We start from the raw sequence: 14,536 nt of genomic DNA, 5'->3' as shown, positions 1-14,536 counted from the left end.
CCCACCCAACTTAGAATTAAGTGGGGAGGGGAAGGTCTGTTACCCACACGTGACAATAAGTAACAAATCAAAAACAAGGCTGCCATTTGTCCACTTGAAATTGGAGGTAGATGCAGGAAGTGACGAAAGATGCTACCTTTTAAATATGATGGTAACTTCCTGTGGAGGCAGTTGGGGCTTTGAACTTGGTGTTGAAGGATCTCTGCTGAGACCTCAGACTGCTTCCCTCTGAATTGTCATGTGGGTAAAGTTAGGCTGACTTCCTTTCGCCTACGTTGGCATTTCTAGAGGCTCTACCTTCAAGGAGGCCTCTCTTGCCTCTCTAATTGTAAAAGGCCTTGTGGCTAGAAGCCTTGTTTAATTAACCTTTGTGCCCCTCTGCTGGGGCCTCTGAATTCTTACCTGGTCCGGGCCAGAGTTTCTCTCAATTTCCCTACCTTCAACCTTCCTAATTGTAAATAAACTTCCATAAAAGTCAGCCTGACTTGGGTCTTTTTTAATATGAAATCGAGTTAATTCGATTTCTGGCGATCATACCTTAAATATCTAGTTTTAACTCTTACAAATGTTAGAAATCTCTTATAGGTTTTTTGTTTTGTTTTGTTTTTAAATCTAGCTTTCTGTCACTTCCATCCATTATTCTACCAAGTTTTGTCAAAACTCTCTTAAAATGAGGGATCCAAAATTTGGTGAGCAAGATACTACAATGAGATTATGTCTTACATTGTGTCTGGAAATTTTGGGAAGGGGGGGGACCAGACCCCGAGATATCATTGAGGTAGAGTACTCCCAGATAAGAGACTTCCCCAATTCTGGAAACTCCATTTGTTATTAATGCAGTTATTTATTTTGGGGGCAGTCACATTGAACCCAATGTCAGCTAACTATTAACTGCAGGGTAGTCCTAGGCCGCCATTCTATACTGGCAATATTAACAACTGTGTGAGTCTATGAGCAAGACTACTTTTAACCTTACTATACCTTTGACCTCAAATTCCAAGTTGTCACAATTCTTTTTAGAACTTGACTCTATATCCCAATTACATCCCTTCTAGCCATGCTCTTCATTCACAAAGTCTATTATTAATCACCATCACATCTGGGGGAATATCTAATTTTGATCAGTTCTGCCTCCAACCATTGCAGTTACTACTTCTTCCACAATGTGATGAGGCAACAAATAGTAAATGTAAAGATTATGGCTTCCATAAGGACTATTTAATCTGGCCTTTATATAAAGAATGCAATTGATATTTGACTAACCAGTAAGGTTAATACTAATTACCCGTAGCAATTACTAATGAGGTTACCACAAGAAAGCAGCAAATGGAATTTTCCAGGGAAATTAGCTGACCAATAGAGATTCTTTAACATTTTGATTGTCATAAAAACAAATGAGAGTATTTTCTTCACTGAAATACATTAAAGGTAAATTTGTGATTGAATCCATAAAGAAATTTGATAATTTAAAAAGAAATGACTTTTAAATTGCTCACTGAAATAACATACTGTGATATTATAGAAACCTACTAGTTCTAATCAATAATATGGTGACAAGGACTGTGAACCCAAGTCTTCTTGACTTTGAGGCCAATTCTCCAGCTGCCACCTCACCATACCTCTCTGTCCCCCCCTCCCCCCCAATCCAATCAATACAACAGAAAAGGAATATTTGGGAACAAAATGTATAAATCTGGGTTTACCTCTAAAAGAACAAAAATAGTTCCAGAAGTTTAAAATAAAAATCTCCATTTTAAAGCTAAGTAACAAATTTATTTTTTAAGTGGCTTCCTTTAATGAACACTCAGTAGGACATAGAAATCTTACTCTACACCATGTTGATGACAACATTCAGGGCTCAGTTTTCATCTGGACATTCTATGTAACAATGAAGGCTCTGTTCCCCTCCCAATACTACATGAAACCAGGGCTATGTGTGTCAATAACACTGATACTCACTGGTTTTATACCATATGGGGTGCAGCCCCCTTAAAGAGACAGTTGTCTCAAAATTGATGATTAGAAAAGCCCTCTTCAATCTGAGAGCAGCTAGAGCCAAATCATAGGACAGTACAAATAACATAGTACCTCAGATCCTGTAGCTTCAGAGATAGAGGAATAAGAGCTTTCTGGGGCCCAGGAAATGCACTCAACCACATGCTCATGTTCTCGGAGCTCAGCTTTGCATTCCTTTGTGGCTACTACCCATACACGAACTGTCTGGTCATTAGAACAACTGGCAATTAAGGTGCCATCCTGATTTGGCCGCACCATGCGCACCCATTCTCTGTGTCCTGTGAAAGTCTTCACACAGTAGCTACAAAAAAAAAAAACAAAACAACAAAAAACCCAATTTGTATTGTGATGAACCCAGAAAGCATCTTAAATGATACATGGTCACTGAAACTACAGAGTCAGGGAGATCATATACAAATGTGGGTGGGGGCTGGGTGGGGGGGGAGGAGAGGAACAGGGGAAGACTGTAGATTGATTTGTTCACAAAGGAAGGGAGCTAAAATGACTGGATACCTGTGTGAAAATGTAGAAAATAGGTGAAATATATCTATGAGGGAAACCTAAAAAAAAAAAAAGTTGAAGGGGAAGAGATCAAGGAGAGAAGCAAGTCTATAAAGCAAGCATTAACAAACCAAACCAAATAAAATCTAACTTGGCCGGCAGGGAAGAAAGCAAGCAGTGAAAGGAGTAAAACCAGTGGGCTAAGAATGTCTCATTACAAGAATAGTAATTCTGAAAGAAAAAAAAAAAAAAGACAGAAATTCAGTGTGACAAAGGGCACCATCACCTTGACTAGATCTCAGAGAACTGAAGCTAATGACACATCACTCAAGTTCTTCAAATCTCTCTTTCAATACTACTTTCAATCTTTGGAAATCTTTCCCCCAAAACCCTCTGCACATACATCTTGAAAACTCTTTTTTAAATACATGATTATCATGAAAAATATACTTCCATATTGGTCATTGTTGTAAAATAATATTCATATAAAACCAAATCCCCCAAATAAAACCATAAATAAACTAATGTGAAAAATTGCATGTTTTAATCTGCATCTAATCCCAACAGTTCTTTCTCTGGAGGTGGATAGCATTCTTTGTCATAAATCCCTCAGAATTGTCCTGGGTCATTGTACTCTTGAGAGTAGCCAAGTCTACCACAGTTGATCACTGTATAATATTTCTGGGGCCCAGGAAATGCACTCAACCACAAGCTCTCCCAGTTCTGCTAATCTCATTCTGCATCAGGTTCATGTAGATCTTTCTGGGTTTTTCTGAAAATATCCTGCTCATTGTTTCTCACTGTATTCCATCTGTATTCCATCACCACCATTTCTCAATAGTATTCCATCACCATGCTATACCACAATTTGTTCAGTCATTGCCCAATTGATGGACATCACCTCAATTTCCAACTTTTTCCTAATATAAAAGGGGCTGCTATAAATATTTTTATGTAAGTAGATCCTTCCCTCCCCCATCCTTTTTTAAAAAAATCTCTCATGGGATATATAGACTTAGTAGTGGTAGTACAGAATCAAAAAGTACAGAGTTTTATAGCCCCTTGGGCATAGTTCCAAATTGTCACCTGGAATGGTTGGATCAGTTCACAACTCCACCAGCAATGCATTAGTGTCCCAATTTTGTCACACTTCTCCAATATTTATCACTTTCCTTTTACTGTCACACTGGCCAGAGTTTCAACAAACATTTTAAAGTGCTTACTATAATCCAGGCATTGTGCTACCACACTGAATAAACTCTTCCTTATCATAGGCTGGTTTTTTTCCCCCAACTAGATTCACTCACCCAGTTTGCACTTCCCACATTTTTATAGTTTTGTCCCTGGAGGCAGATACTATGTGATCTCCATTAGGCATGATGGCTACTGAAGAGACATTGTGATCATGGCCTGAAACACACAAACAGGAAACTTCAGTAATGTCCAACCAATGGCATATAAAGCCCACATTAATCCACTAGGGCATGAATTCCAAATAATAAAATATATACCTAAAGTCAAAATGAACCTGGAATGACAAAACTATTTACACAAAAGAAATCAGGTTGCTTCTAAATAACAAGCTTTCTTGACACATTTGAAATGGACTTTTAAGGAGCATGTCTCATCACCAAGAAACATTTACTGAATATCCATAAATATCTCTCTAGTATCTGAATAGTCACAAGGAAACATTAGAAATAAGAAAACCAATTAGTTATAAGATTTAAATCTACCCAGAATTTAAATCTGTACATATTTGTTACATGTAAAGAAAAAAATTCAATCTATTTTAGTTTAATAGTGATGAGAAATTGTATTCACCTGTATCTTTTATTTTTTTTAACCTTTACCTTCGGAACTTAGAATCAATACCTGTTAGTTCCAAGGCAGAAGAGTGGTATAGGCTAGGCAATGGGGGTTAAATGACTTGCCCAGGGTCACAATGCTATTAAGTGTCTGAAGCCACATTTGAATTCAGGACCTCCCATCTCTCTAGGCCTAGCTTTCTATCCACTGAGTCAACTACAGCCATTATTTATATTTCAAGAGACCACTCTGCTAAATCAGCTATCCTGTTCCTAAGTTGTGGAGCAAGCCTTGTGTGTCTTTTAGAAACAGCTAATTTTCATTTCTTTTAAGGAACACTCAACAGACGGAGAATAATTATTTTTTGCAAGTTAAGCTGGCTAAAATGGTCAACTCTTCACAATACACCACACTCTAACAAAATCTGATATGAAAACTCCAAATTTTCATACTCCACATCAAGATTTAAAATAGAATTACCTTAAATAGAAAGCTTCTCCAATAGATGTTAAGTTAATTTATTTACAAATACTGATGGCACAGACCTGAAGATACAGTCCAATCCCAGTGTATGTTTAGGATCAGGCAGAGACAGAAAATACAAGTTTTCAGCTTTAATTCTATGCTTACTCATTTGAGGCTTCAGTTTCTTTTCTCCATTTGTTGTTGGGTTTTTTTTAAATTTATTTGTAAAAGAAACTCGATTCACCATATTATCACTACCTCCCACCATAAGGATGTTTAGTTGCCTCTGGAAAAATTTTTAGTCAAAAAATATGGTGGTTTTTTTTTTTAATGGAAAAGTCCAGCTAGTTTATCACATTGATAATCTACTATTATATTATTCCTATATCCAACCCCCATCAATCTGGATAATCAAAATCTGACTTTAGTCAGCTTTAGTATTTGTAATTATAATTTGATGTGTAAACAACTAATTATAATTCAACCATGATGAAATTACAAATTATACCCTTATGGGAAAGCTTAAGGAAAGCCTGTGTTATGTGTTCTTCATTTCTCTTATATGTGCTTCCCTATGGGTCAAAATTTTGAGGTCTCTCCACCCCCACTTTCCACATTCACAACACTGATGAATTTGTCTCCTCTTTATCTTACCATGCATGGTTCTGATGCACTCGAAACCTTGGAAATCCCAAAGTTTAATGGTCATATCAGCAGAACAAGAAGCCAAAAGTTTGCCACTGTGGTCAAAGGAAATATCTTGTACAGAGTCTGTGTGTCCCTTAAGAGTTCGTTCAAAATCTCCAGTTTCATAATCCCACACCTGACAAGTGAACAGAAAATTGGTTAACACCAGCCTATCACTCCTCAAACTCTCTAGTCTTTCATTTGCACTCAGCAGGCTAGTCTGGCACCTTATTGAATAATGAATTGAACAAATGACAAAGGATGTTTTAGAAAATCATGGCTAGAGAAAAAAAAGTTATAGCATCAAGTCTAAAACTATCCTTTGATTAGTTTTTCTATAAATAAAAAAACCAAAAACCCAATCTTATGATGGCTAAATACATGTGTAAAAATATTCACAAACACTATTTCCCTTGTAAAACATTAATTTTAGAGACCAGGAATAATCTGACCAAGCACTCTCAAAAAGAAGGAAATCATTCCCATATTTCTTTAATTTCTCTAAAAAAACATGAGACAGATAGCAAAGATCTTACTACACTTAGCAGCAGCCAATAAGGTAGTGAGTCCTGATAGATGAACGAAGTTATATATATTACCTCATTAGAGTTTAACCTTCAAGCACTGTGCATTGTAATTTACCCTAATATTAAGTAGCTCTACTATATATGTCTACCTCATAATCAAGGACATCTGCATTACACTGTAAAAAAACCAGTTCTGGGAAACTGAAGAAGTGAAATAAGACTTTAAAAAATGCATATTTAACAAAACTGTCTAATTGCTTCTGGCAAAGACATTGCACCAGTTGAGATATTCACAAAACTCAGTCACTTCTGTGCAAAACATTCATCCTTTGCTAACTGCCAATTAATATTTAACAACCACTCAATTTTCACCTTTTCAATAAGATTAGAGCTTTATCATCACATAATCACTAAGATGACGAGGAGGCTTTCTCATTCTTGAAAACAAAGGGGAAAAATGATTCATTTGTTCTGTTCTTTCAATATGGAACCCATCAACATAAGGATAGCCAGCAGTAAGAGAACAAACTAACATTTTAAAGACTAGAAAGATATCACATGATCAGTCCCTAGACAGCAATGTGCCTTTTCAGACATTTAAAAGTATACACTTTTTAAAAAATAAGGCATTGGACTTTAAAATGTTAATTTCTGGGCAATATTCTTCATATAAAAAAAATCTATTCTGATTAAATTCTAAAAATCTTAATTTAAGTGTTTAACAGTATTACTTTTCAAATAGTCTATTCATTTCTATTTTGAGTCATAAATAATGCTAAGTTAATAGTACAAACTGCTTTAAAATAGCTTTTCCTATTTTTGAAATATCCCAAGAACTATAAAGATTTATTGCAGTTTTTGTTTTCTTCCTCCTCCGCTTAATGTGATGAAAGTACTTTTTTCCCATAGTAAACATCACTTAAACACAGAAAACAACATTATAACAACTAAAGAACTTCACAAAGTATTATTTGTTCACATTTTCTACTTCCCTCAGTTATTCATTTTCCCCAGGAGGTTGAGATAACACCATCATAGAATGTCAAAACAGAAAGGGAACTTTGAGGGCCTTATAATTCAATCTATACTAGCTGATCTAGACTCAACTAATCATTCTGTTTGACAAATAAACAATCTTTTAAGTTGATCCTTAAGATTCTTTTATTAAATAATATATTTTTTGATTATACATTTATGTGATATCATTGGTCAACCCAAAAAGTCAAAACAGAAGGGGCCGAAAAAGGACTGGAAAAAACGAACAATTTTAATGAATATATCATTTTACCACTTTATATATTTATATTTAAGTGATCTCCTGGTTTTTGTTCTGGGTAGGGAGGTGGGAGTGGCACAGTGGGGGGCTAAAAAATAAAAATATTAATTACACTTGACTATGGGATATAAAAAAATCAGTATGATATTTTTAGGCAAAAAGTAAAATATGAAATATAAGCATGCAAAATCAGTAATAGTTCTTCTCTAAAAGGATAACAATCACTTGTCATTTAAAGGAAGCCTATGGCATACTAATCTTACTCTATACTTTATAAATAAATACTTGATGATTTATTTACTGTTTCAATAATAAGAACGTCATATTTCTAAACCAAACTAAACACTTTCCATAGTACTTTGAAATCTATTAACTCATTTGGCTTCCCATTTTATAGGTAAGGAAACTTGGGCTCAAGATTGTGGCAAGCTCACTTGATCTCTTTAATTCCACCACATTATTTCATTATTATTTCTCATTTGAAAGATGAGGAAACTGAGGCATAGAGTAAATAACATTCTGGAAATCATATTAAGTAGGTAATTAGGTGGCTGTGTGAATTAAATATCTGGCACAGTGGCTAGAACTCAGGCTGATCCTGGAGTAAGGAAGACCTAAGTTCAAATCCAGCCCTAGACACTTAACCCTGCTTGCCTCAGTTTCCTTATCTGTAAAATGAGCTGAACAAAAGATATGGTGATCCACTCCAATATCTTTGCCAAGAAAACCTCCAAAGGGCTCATGAAGAGTCACACACGACTGAAAAACAATAAACCATATCAAAGGTAAGTTAGTATTCTTACTAAGCCCTCTTCATTATCCCTCTCCCCTCCCCTAAAGGTGACTAGAAACTTATTCAACACAGATGGTTAAATGCCATATGAGGAAGTAACAGAAGCAAAGTCAGGAGAGCTCAATTCAGAGATGTGCTAGAGCTAGCTCAAAATAATTCTTGAGAACCAATTGTTAAAATTTACAATGTGACCATTTGTACCCTGAAAAGCAGCAAATGCCACAAATTAGGGTTTCATTTTTTATTTCGTTGATTATCTAGATTTATTAAGCTTAATTGTCTAAACTTAAAAGAGCCAGTTGTTAAATATCTCCCAGCATCCCACTGGCTAACTTCTAGAGCTAACTGCTGCTGCCTAGGTGAGCCTCTTGGTATAAAATGAGGACAGCACTATCTGTCCTACTCCCATTCCAGGGCTGGGCATCAGATGTACTGAAAAGCTACAAATACTATGATCTCAGACTTGACAGAGGAGGAACCTGGGGTTCTGCACAGTAAGTGGATCAAGGCACCTGGGTTTCCAATGCGAGTCTCTGCCATGAAAATATAATACCTGAAGGATAAGAACTGTTCTTTTTAAAAGCTTATGGCATTCATTAATTTTATTATTTATTATCATTAATTATTAATTATTTCACATAATAAATTGTAATCACAATTATATTTAAATGTATATACACAATACATACAATTTTATAATAATACAAGCATAACCATAAACCATTAATTAATTAATTGAATTTATTAATTAATTTAATTTTCTGGACATATGTATTTTTGTCACTCTAACAGTGTTTAACACTCTTTAACGAATGGCATTAACATCAAGTTATATAGCTTCCCTGAAAAAACCCAATAAGCAGTTCATGGAATCTTTCTCCTCCATCATCATCATCATCATCATCATCATCATCATCATCATCATCATCATCATCATCATCATCATCACATAATGTCAGTTATACTTGCTAAGAGACTAAATGTTCTGAGCATGATTTTGGATGTCAAACAAAGGTGATATTTTAAAATACTTTGGTCACTTCCAGGCGGGACACAAGGATCATAAAGTCATTAAAGCAGAAAGATTGTTTCTGGTTGGTTTGGTTTTGGCTTTTTAAAATTAATTTTTTTATTCAACCCTTCTTCTCTACCAAACTAATGAAGACAACATTCAGTCAAATATATAGATTGTGACTTTCATGGTTCCAGTTCTCAGTTCATTCTCTGGAAGTGAACATTCACAAGTTATTTTTTAAACATTAAATCTTTAGCTGAATATTCTCTTGGTTCTACCCATTTCACTTTTCATTATCTCATGTAGTTCTAAAAAAAATTAATTTGTTCATCATTTCTTATAGCATAGTAGTATTCCATTCACAATCATATGCCGCAAGTTGTTCAGCCATCCCCCAAGTTGATGGATATTCCCTTGATTTCCAGTTTTTTGCCACCACAAAGAAAGCTTATAAATATTCTTGAACATAGAGGTTCTTTTCCTTTTTTCCATATCGCCTTAAGAAACAGACCCAGCAATGAAATCGATAGGTCTAAGGTTATACACAATTTCATAACTCTTTGGGTGTAATTCCAAATTGCTCTCAAAAATGGATGGATCAGTTTACAGTTCCGCCTATAGTGTATTAATGTCCTTGCTATTCCATGCTCCCTCCAACATTTGCCATTCTGCCCTTTTGCATTTTAGTCCATCTAAATGGGTGTGAGAAAATAACTCAAGAGTTGTTTTGGTTTGCATTTTCTAATTACTGATTACAGCATTTTTTCATCTATGTATATATATGGCTTTGATTTCTTCATCCCAAAACGGTCTACTCTTGTCCATTTATCAACTGAGGGTAGAACCTTTCTCTTCTGGATCTTGATTCATTTACCCATATAGTTTCAAAGAGAGCCTTCCCCGCCCCCCCATTTCCTAAGTGCATATAATTCTGCTCTGAGCACTGGACAGTTAAAAAAATTTTTACCTTTATTGTAGCATCCTCAGAAGCAGAGACCATAACACTGAAAACTGGGTGGAAAATGACACGAGTGACTGGACTCCTATGTCCACTCAATGCATACTTTTCTGGAGGTCGAGGAATCCATTCTTTTGGGTCTCGTTTCTGACCAAGAGGTCCACCTGACGTAAATTCTTCCTTTGCTTCATTTAGCTTTGATTCTAATTCCATAACCTTAAAAGGGATCAAAAGAATTATTTTCAGATTTGTTTAAACTTTGATGAATTACTTGTCTCAATATCTGAAAAAATACTCAATGGCTACAGATACATTCAACTTAGCCAACATTTTAGAACTGTTATTATTAATTGATAGCTCTCAGGTACTAAAGTGAATTTTGTTTTCTAGGACTAAGTTAGCCCTTACTTACATCAATAACCAGGCTATTATAAAAAAATGCATTAATTTACATACATAGATCCCCCCCCCCCCACCCCGGATTTAACTTAATTATTTTATTGCATAAAAACTCCCTTTGGTCTAGTGACTAAATCCTCAATATGAATAAAGTCTAATTTTCCATACAACTACACACACACACACACACACACACACACACACACACACACACACACACGGTGTGTATAAATAAATATATAAAATACATTACATAAACAAACACACAAACCTATCTCAGATCCAAGGAGTTCAATTTTTTTCTTAAGCACAACATCTTCTGATGTGCTGGCAGAAATCTCTAGGCCTCTCTAATCAGGAACAATACTGATTCCAATACAATGTAGTTCTCTCATACTTTCTTTATTTGCACCGGATATTACTTTTATTGAATCTCACTGTTCCACAGGTATCTTTCCCCACCTCTTCTTCTCTACCTCAGCCTGTTGTCCTCATGTCTTCGGTCAGGGCAGATTACATTTAACTTATACCATGGACAAAATGCCACAGAAAGAAAAAAGTTTGCTAATCCATTTTGATTAAATGTCTGCAGGAATTCAAGTAAAAACTTGATTTATATATCCCCCAAAGGGCAAGCATTCATATTAATAGCACTTATATAAGTATATTATTATATTAGAGATGCCTAAACTACTTCATCCATCCATCCACCCATCCATCCATCCATCCACCCTAACCTTCCATCTTAGAACCAATACTATATATTGGATTCAAGGCAGAAGAGTGGTTAGGGCTAGACAATGGGGGTAAAGTGACTTGCCCAGGGTCACACAGCTGGGAAGTATCTCCAGACAAATATGAACCCAGGACCTCTCATCTCTAAGCCTGGCTCCCAATCCACTGAGCCACCCAGCTGCCCTCCTAAATTACTTTAAAGAAAAGTATAGTTATCTTTTCAAGAAGAGAATGAATAGACCCATGAATTAGATAAAAATGAGACATTTCTAATAGCTGAAGATGACACAGCAAGATTAAAAAAAAAAATTCAGAAAAGTTACCTTCTTTTGTAATCTGATAACTGATGTCCACTTTTTTTCCAAAAGACCAGCATATTTCTTATCTAATTCTTCATTCTAAAAGGAAAAAAGAGAAGGGTTTAAAAAGACCTTCCTTTTGCTTCCCTTTGTTTTTGGCTTGTGCTTCATTTCTAAACACACTCTTCTTCCTCTGACCCAGTGAGCCTCTCCAGTCATAAAGACTCAAACAAGGGAAAACACAGCTCAGCAGGCTACTTAGATAGGTCACTCCTTACTGATTGTGCATATTCTACTACTTCACATCCTTAGGCATCCCCTTTTGAGAGGTATACTCCAGAACTGTTTGCTCTCCATGTTCAGTACTGGTTATTCTACTTCCCTGGTTTTCCATTTGGCCTTTGGTCTTTCCTGTTTCTGGTGTTGTAGTCACTATCTATATAGCCTTCCAGATTCAGGTGACTTCCTTTTACTTGTCAGGCATTTGAGACTACTTTGCAGTTCCCAGTCCTAGAAGCCCAGCACATGACACCCCCCCTCCCATCCCCATCCCACAAAGCACCACAGGCTGATCCCTATCAATGGATTTTGACTTTGTTTTCATCCTATTACCACAAAAAGCATGCATGTTATTTGCATATGGGATCTTTATTTCTGTCTCCAGCAGTGGCATCTCTAGGTCCCTTTAGTCACAAGCATAAATCCAAACTACTTTCTAGAAGAGAGGATGGGCTAATTCCTAACATCATCATAAGGTGTTTGTGTGCCTCATGAAGGGTTTCTTTTAGTGTAAAACAGTCTAAGTTCAGGGTGACATAAGAGAACATACCATATCTAATTCAGCTTCTTTTTTAAAAACCGAATATGCCTCTTCGTAGCCATTTGAACGAAGATAATCTGCTATAGCTCGATTTCTAAAATGAAAACAAAAATACTTAATAACCAAATGTTCTCATCATTATTTTGAAACATTTAAGTTTCTATGGAATCTTTAATAAGTGTTTAAAACAATTTTCACAAATTTCTTGGTTTTTAAAACATGAGATTATATAAAGTCAGTCGATATTTTGCAAAGGGAAAACTAACAGTGCGTGCCTAGGAGGCTCAACCTATACTATAATGCATTAGCAGTTTAATTTCTGGTTCTAAATTCTCAAGTGTGTTACTTAGAAGAACGTTCAGATTCATTCCTCAAGGACTGCTACGATATGGCTCCCACACCTACCTTTCCAGCCTTACCTTCCAATATTCTTTTCCAATACTCTATGTCTGAGCCAAACTATTCACTGTTCTGAAAATATATTTAATGCTTTGCTACCCACATGCCCATGGCCACCCCCCATCTTTGCTTCTCAAATCCACTGTTCAAGATCTACCTCAAATTCCCCTTCTACCATAAAACTTTCTCCAATGCTCATCCTCCTTTTCCCAAAGGGAAAGAAGATTTCTTCTTCCTCCTTTTTTCTAGTCTTATTGTGGTACCTATATCACAGAATTTTAAGGAAGGAACCTTAGAAGTTATTTGGGAGCAGGAAGAAAAAGGGGAAGGAAACAAGTATTTATTGCGACCCTTTCATGTGCTAGGCATTGAGCTAAATGTTTTACACTTATTATCTCATCTGATCTTCACGACAATCCTGGGAGGTAGGTGCTATTGTGATCCTCATTCTACAGTTGAGGGAACCGAGGCAGAGATTTAGTGACTTGTCTACAGTCACACAACTAGAAGGTTCTGATTCTAGATCAGAATCCAGATCTTCCAGACTCTAGGTCCAGCACTCTATCCCCTGTGCCATTCAACTGCATCTAGGTTATCTTAGTTTCCACTAGGTTAGTCAGGCTAACTTCCTCCATTTTATAAAAAACAAGATTACATAGGTACTCCAGGATTAGAAGTTAAAAGATTTATAGTTTTAGAATCTTAGTGATGAAAAGGGCCTAAGAAGTCATCCTGTTCAAGAATCTCTTCTAAGACTTCCCTTACAATAGAGGGCTGCTTGAAGACTACTGTAACAGGTAACTCTCAGGGGTACTCATTCTCCTTTTCTTTGGCTTCTCTGCAACATTTCCAGCCATTATTTTTTATGGCCAAGCAAAACCAACCGAACTCCTGCTTCTTCCCTTTATTTGAAATTCCCCATCCCCATAAAAAGTGACAGTTCACTTCTTAACTATCATTGAGTCTTCTTATCTATGGGCTTAATTCTCTCCAGTTCCTTGGATGTGCTAAATAAAAATGACCATGACAAAATCCTGCCTGTCTAACCAGGGCAGAGTACAGTGTGATTCTAATTTTCCTTATTATAGACTCAAGGCCTCTATTAAACATGGCCACCAAAAGAATTAGCTTTTTTTGTTACCTGCCACATCACATTGCTAACTCAGTGAATGGACAGTTCACTAATATCCTCAGATCTTTTTCACACAAACTACTTTTTAGTCCTACTCCTTTCCCCCTCCAATTTATACTCTTACAGTTAATATTTGGAATCCAACTTTATATTGATTACAATTACATTTTCTAACTAAAATTTGTTCATTGTTCTAGCCAGTCAAGGTCTTTTGGGATCCTAATTCTGCCATTCAGCAACTATCCCCCTTTCATGTTGTCACAAAATCTGATTAGTATGCTATCTCTACTTTCATCTAGTCAATAATCAAAACAAAGGCCCAAGACTGGCTCTATTCCAAAGATATGTCTCAAGGATGATTGTGTCTAATCACTATTTTTTAGGTTTCATCATTCAACCAATTCCAAATCCACCCAACTATATCCAAAACACATACACACACACTTGCCCACAATTACATCATGATGTCATATCATACGCCTTTTAGAAATCCACCATTTTTCGATATCATTTCCCTGATCTACCAGTAATGGGGTTTGTCTGACATGATTGTTCTTTGTTGAATTTCTGGCTCAGCATGATCACTATGGCCCTATATAGAGGGACACAACTTATTCTTTTAATATGCTCTAGAATTTTGTTTTAAATTAAATCATTCAATTTTATATGTACTTCAATTCAATTCTTCATAAATTATGTTTCAAA

General features: G+C 35.9%; 1 protein-coding gene across 1 annotated transcript in view; it reads right to left on the bottom strand.

Moving 5' to 3' along the window:
* PAFAH1B1 (platelet activating factor acetylhydrolase 1b regulatory subunit 1) overlaps positions 1-14,536 on the bottom strand; it is a 33,867-nt gene that overhangs the window by 3,975 nt on the left and 15,356 nt on the right. The window contains exons 2-7 of the mRNA XM_044672982.1: positions 12,310-12,394; positions 11,505-11,579; positions 10,057-10,263; positions 5,446-5,614; positions 3,825-3,927; positions 2,089-2,317 (exon numbers count right to left, since the gene is read on the bottom strand). Coding sequence (XP_044528917.1) covers positions 2,089-2,317; positions 3,825-3,927; positions 5,446-5,614; positions 10,057-10,263; positions 11,505-11,579; positions 12,310-12,394 — 868 coding nt within the window. The remainder of the gene's footprint in view (positions 1-2,088; positions 2,318-3,824; positions 3,928-5,445; positions 5,615-10,056; positions 10,264-11,504; positions 11,580-12,309; positions 12,395-14,536) is intronic.

This window comes from Gracilinanus agilis, chromosome 4 (assembly GCF_016433145.1).
Source record: "Gracilinanus agilis isolate LMUSP501 chromosome 4, AgileGrace, whole genome shotgun sequence".
Classification (NCBI taxonomy): Eukaryota; Metazoa; Chordata; class Mammalia; order Didelphimorphia; family Didelphidae; genus Gracilinanus; species Gracilinanus agilis.
This window is presented reverse-complemented; position numbering and strand designations above follow the sequence as displayed.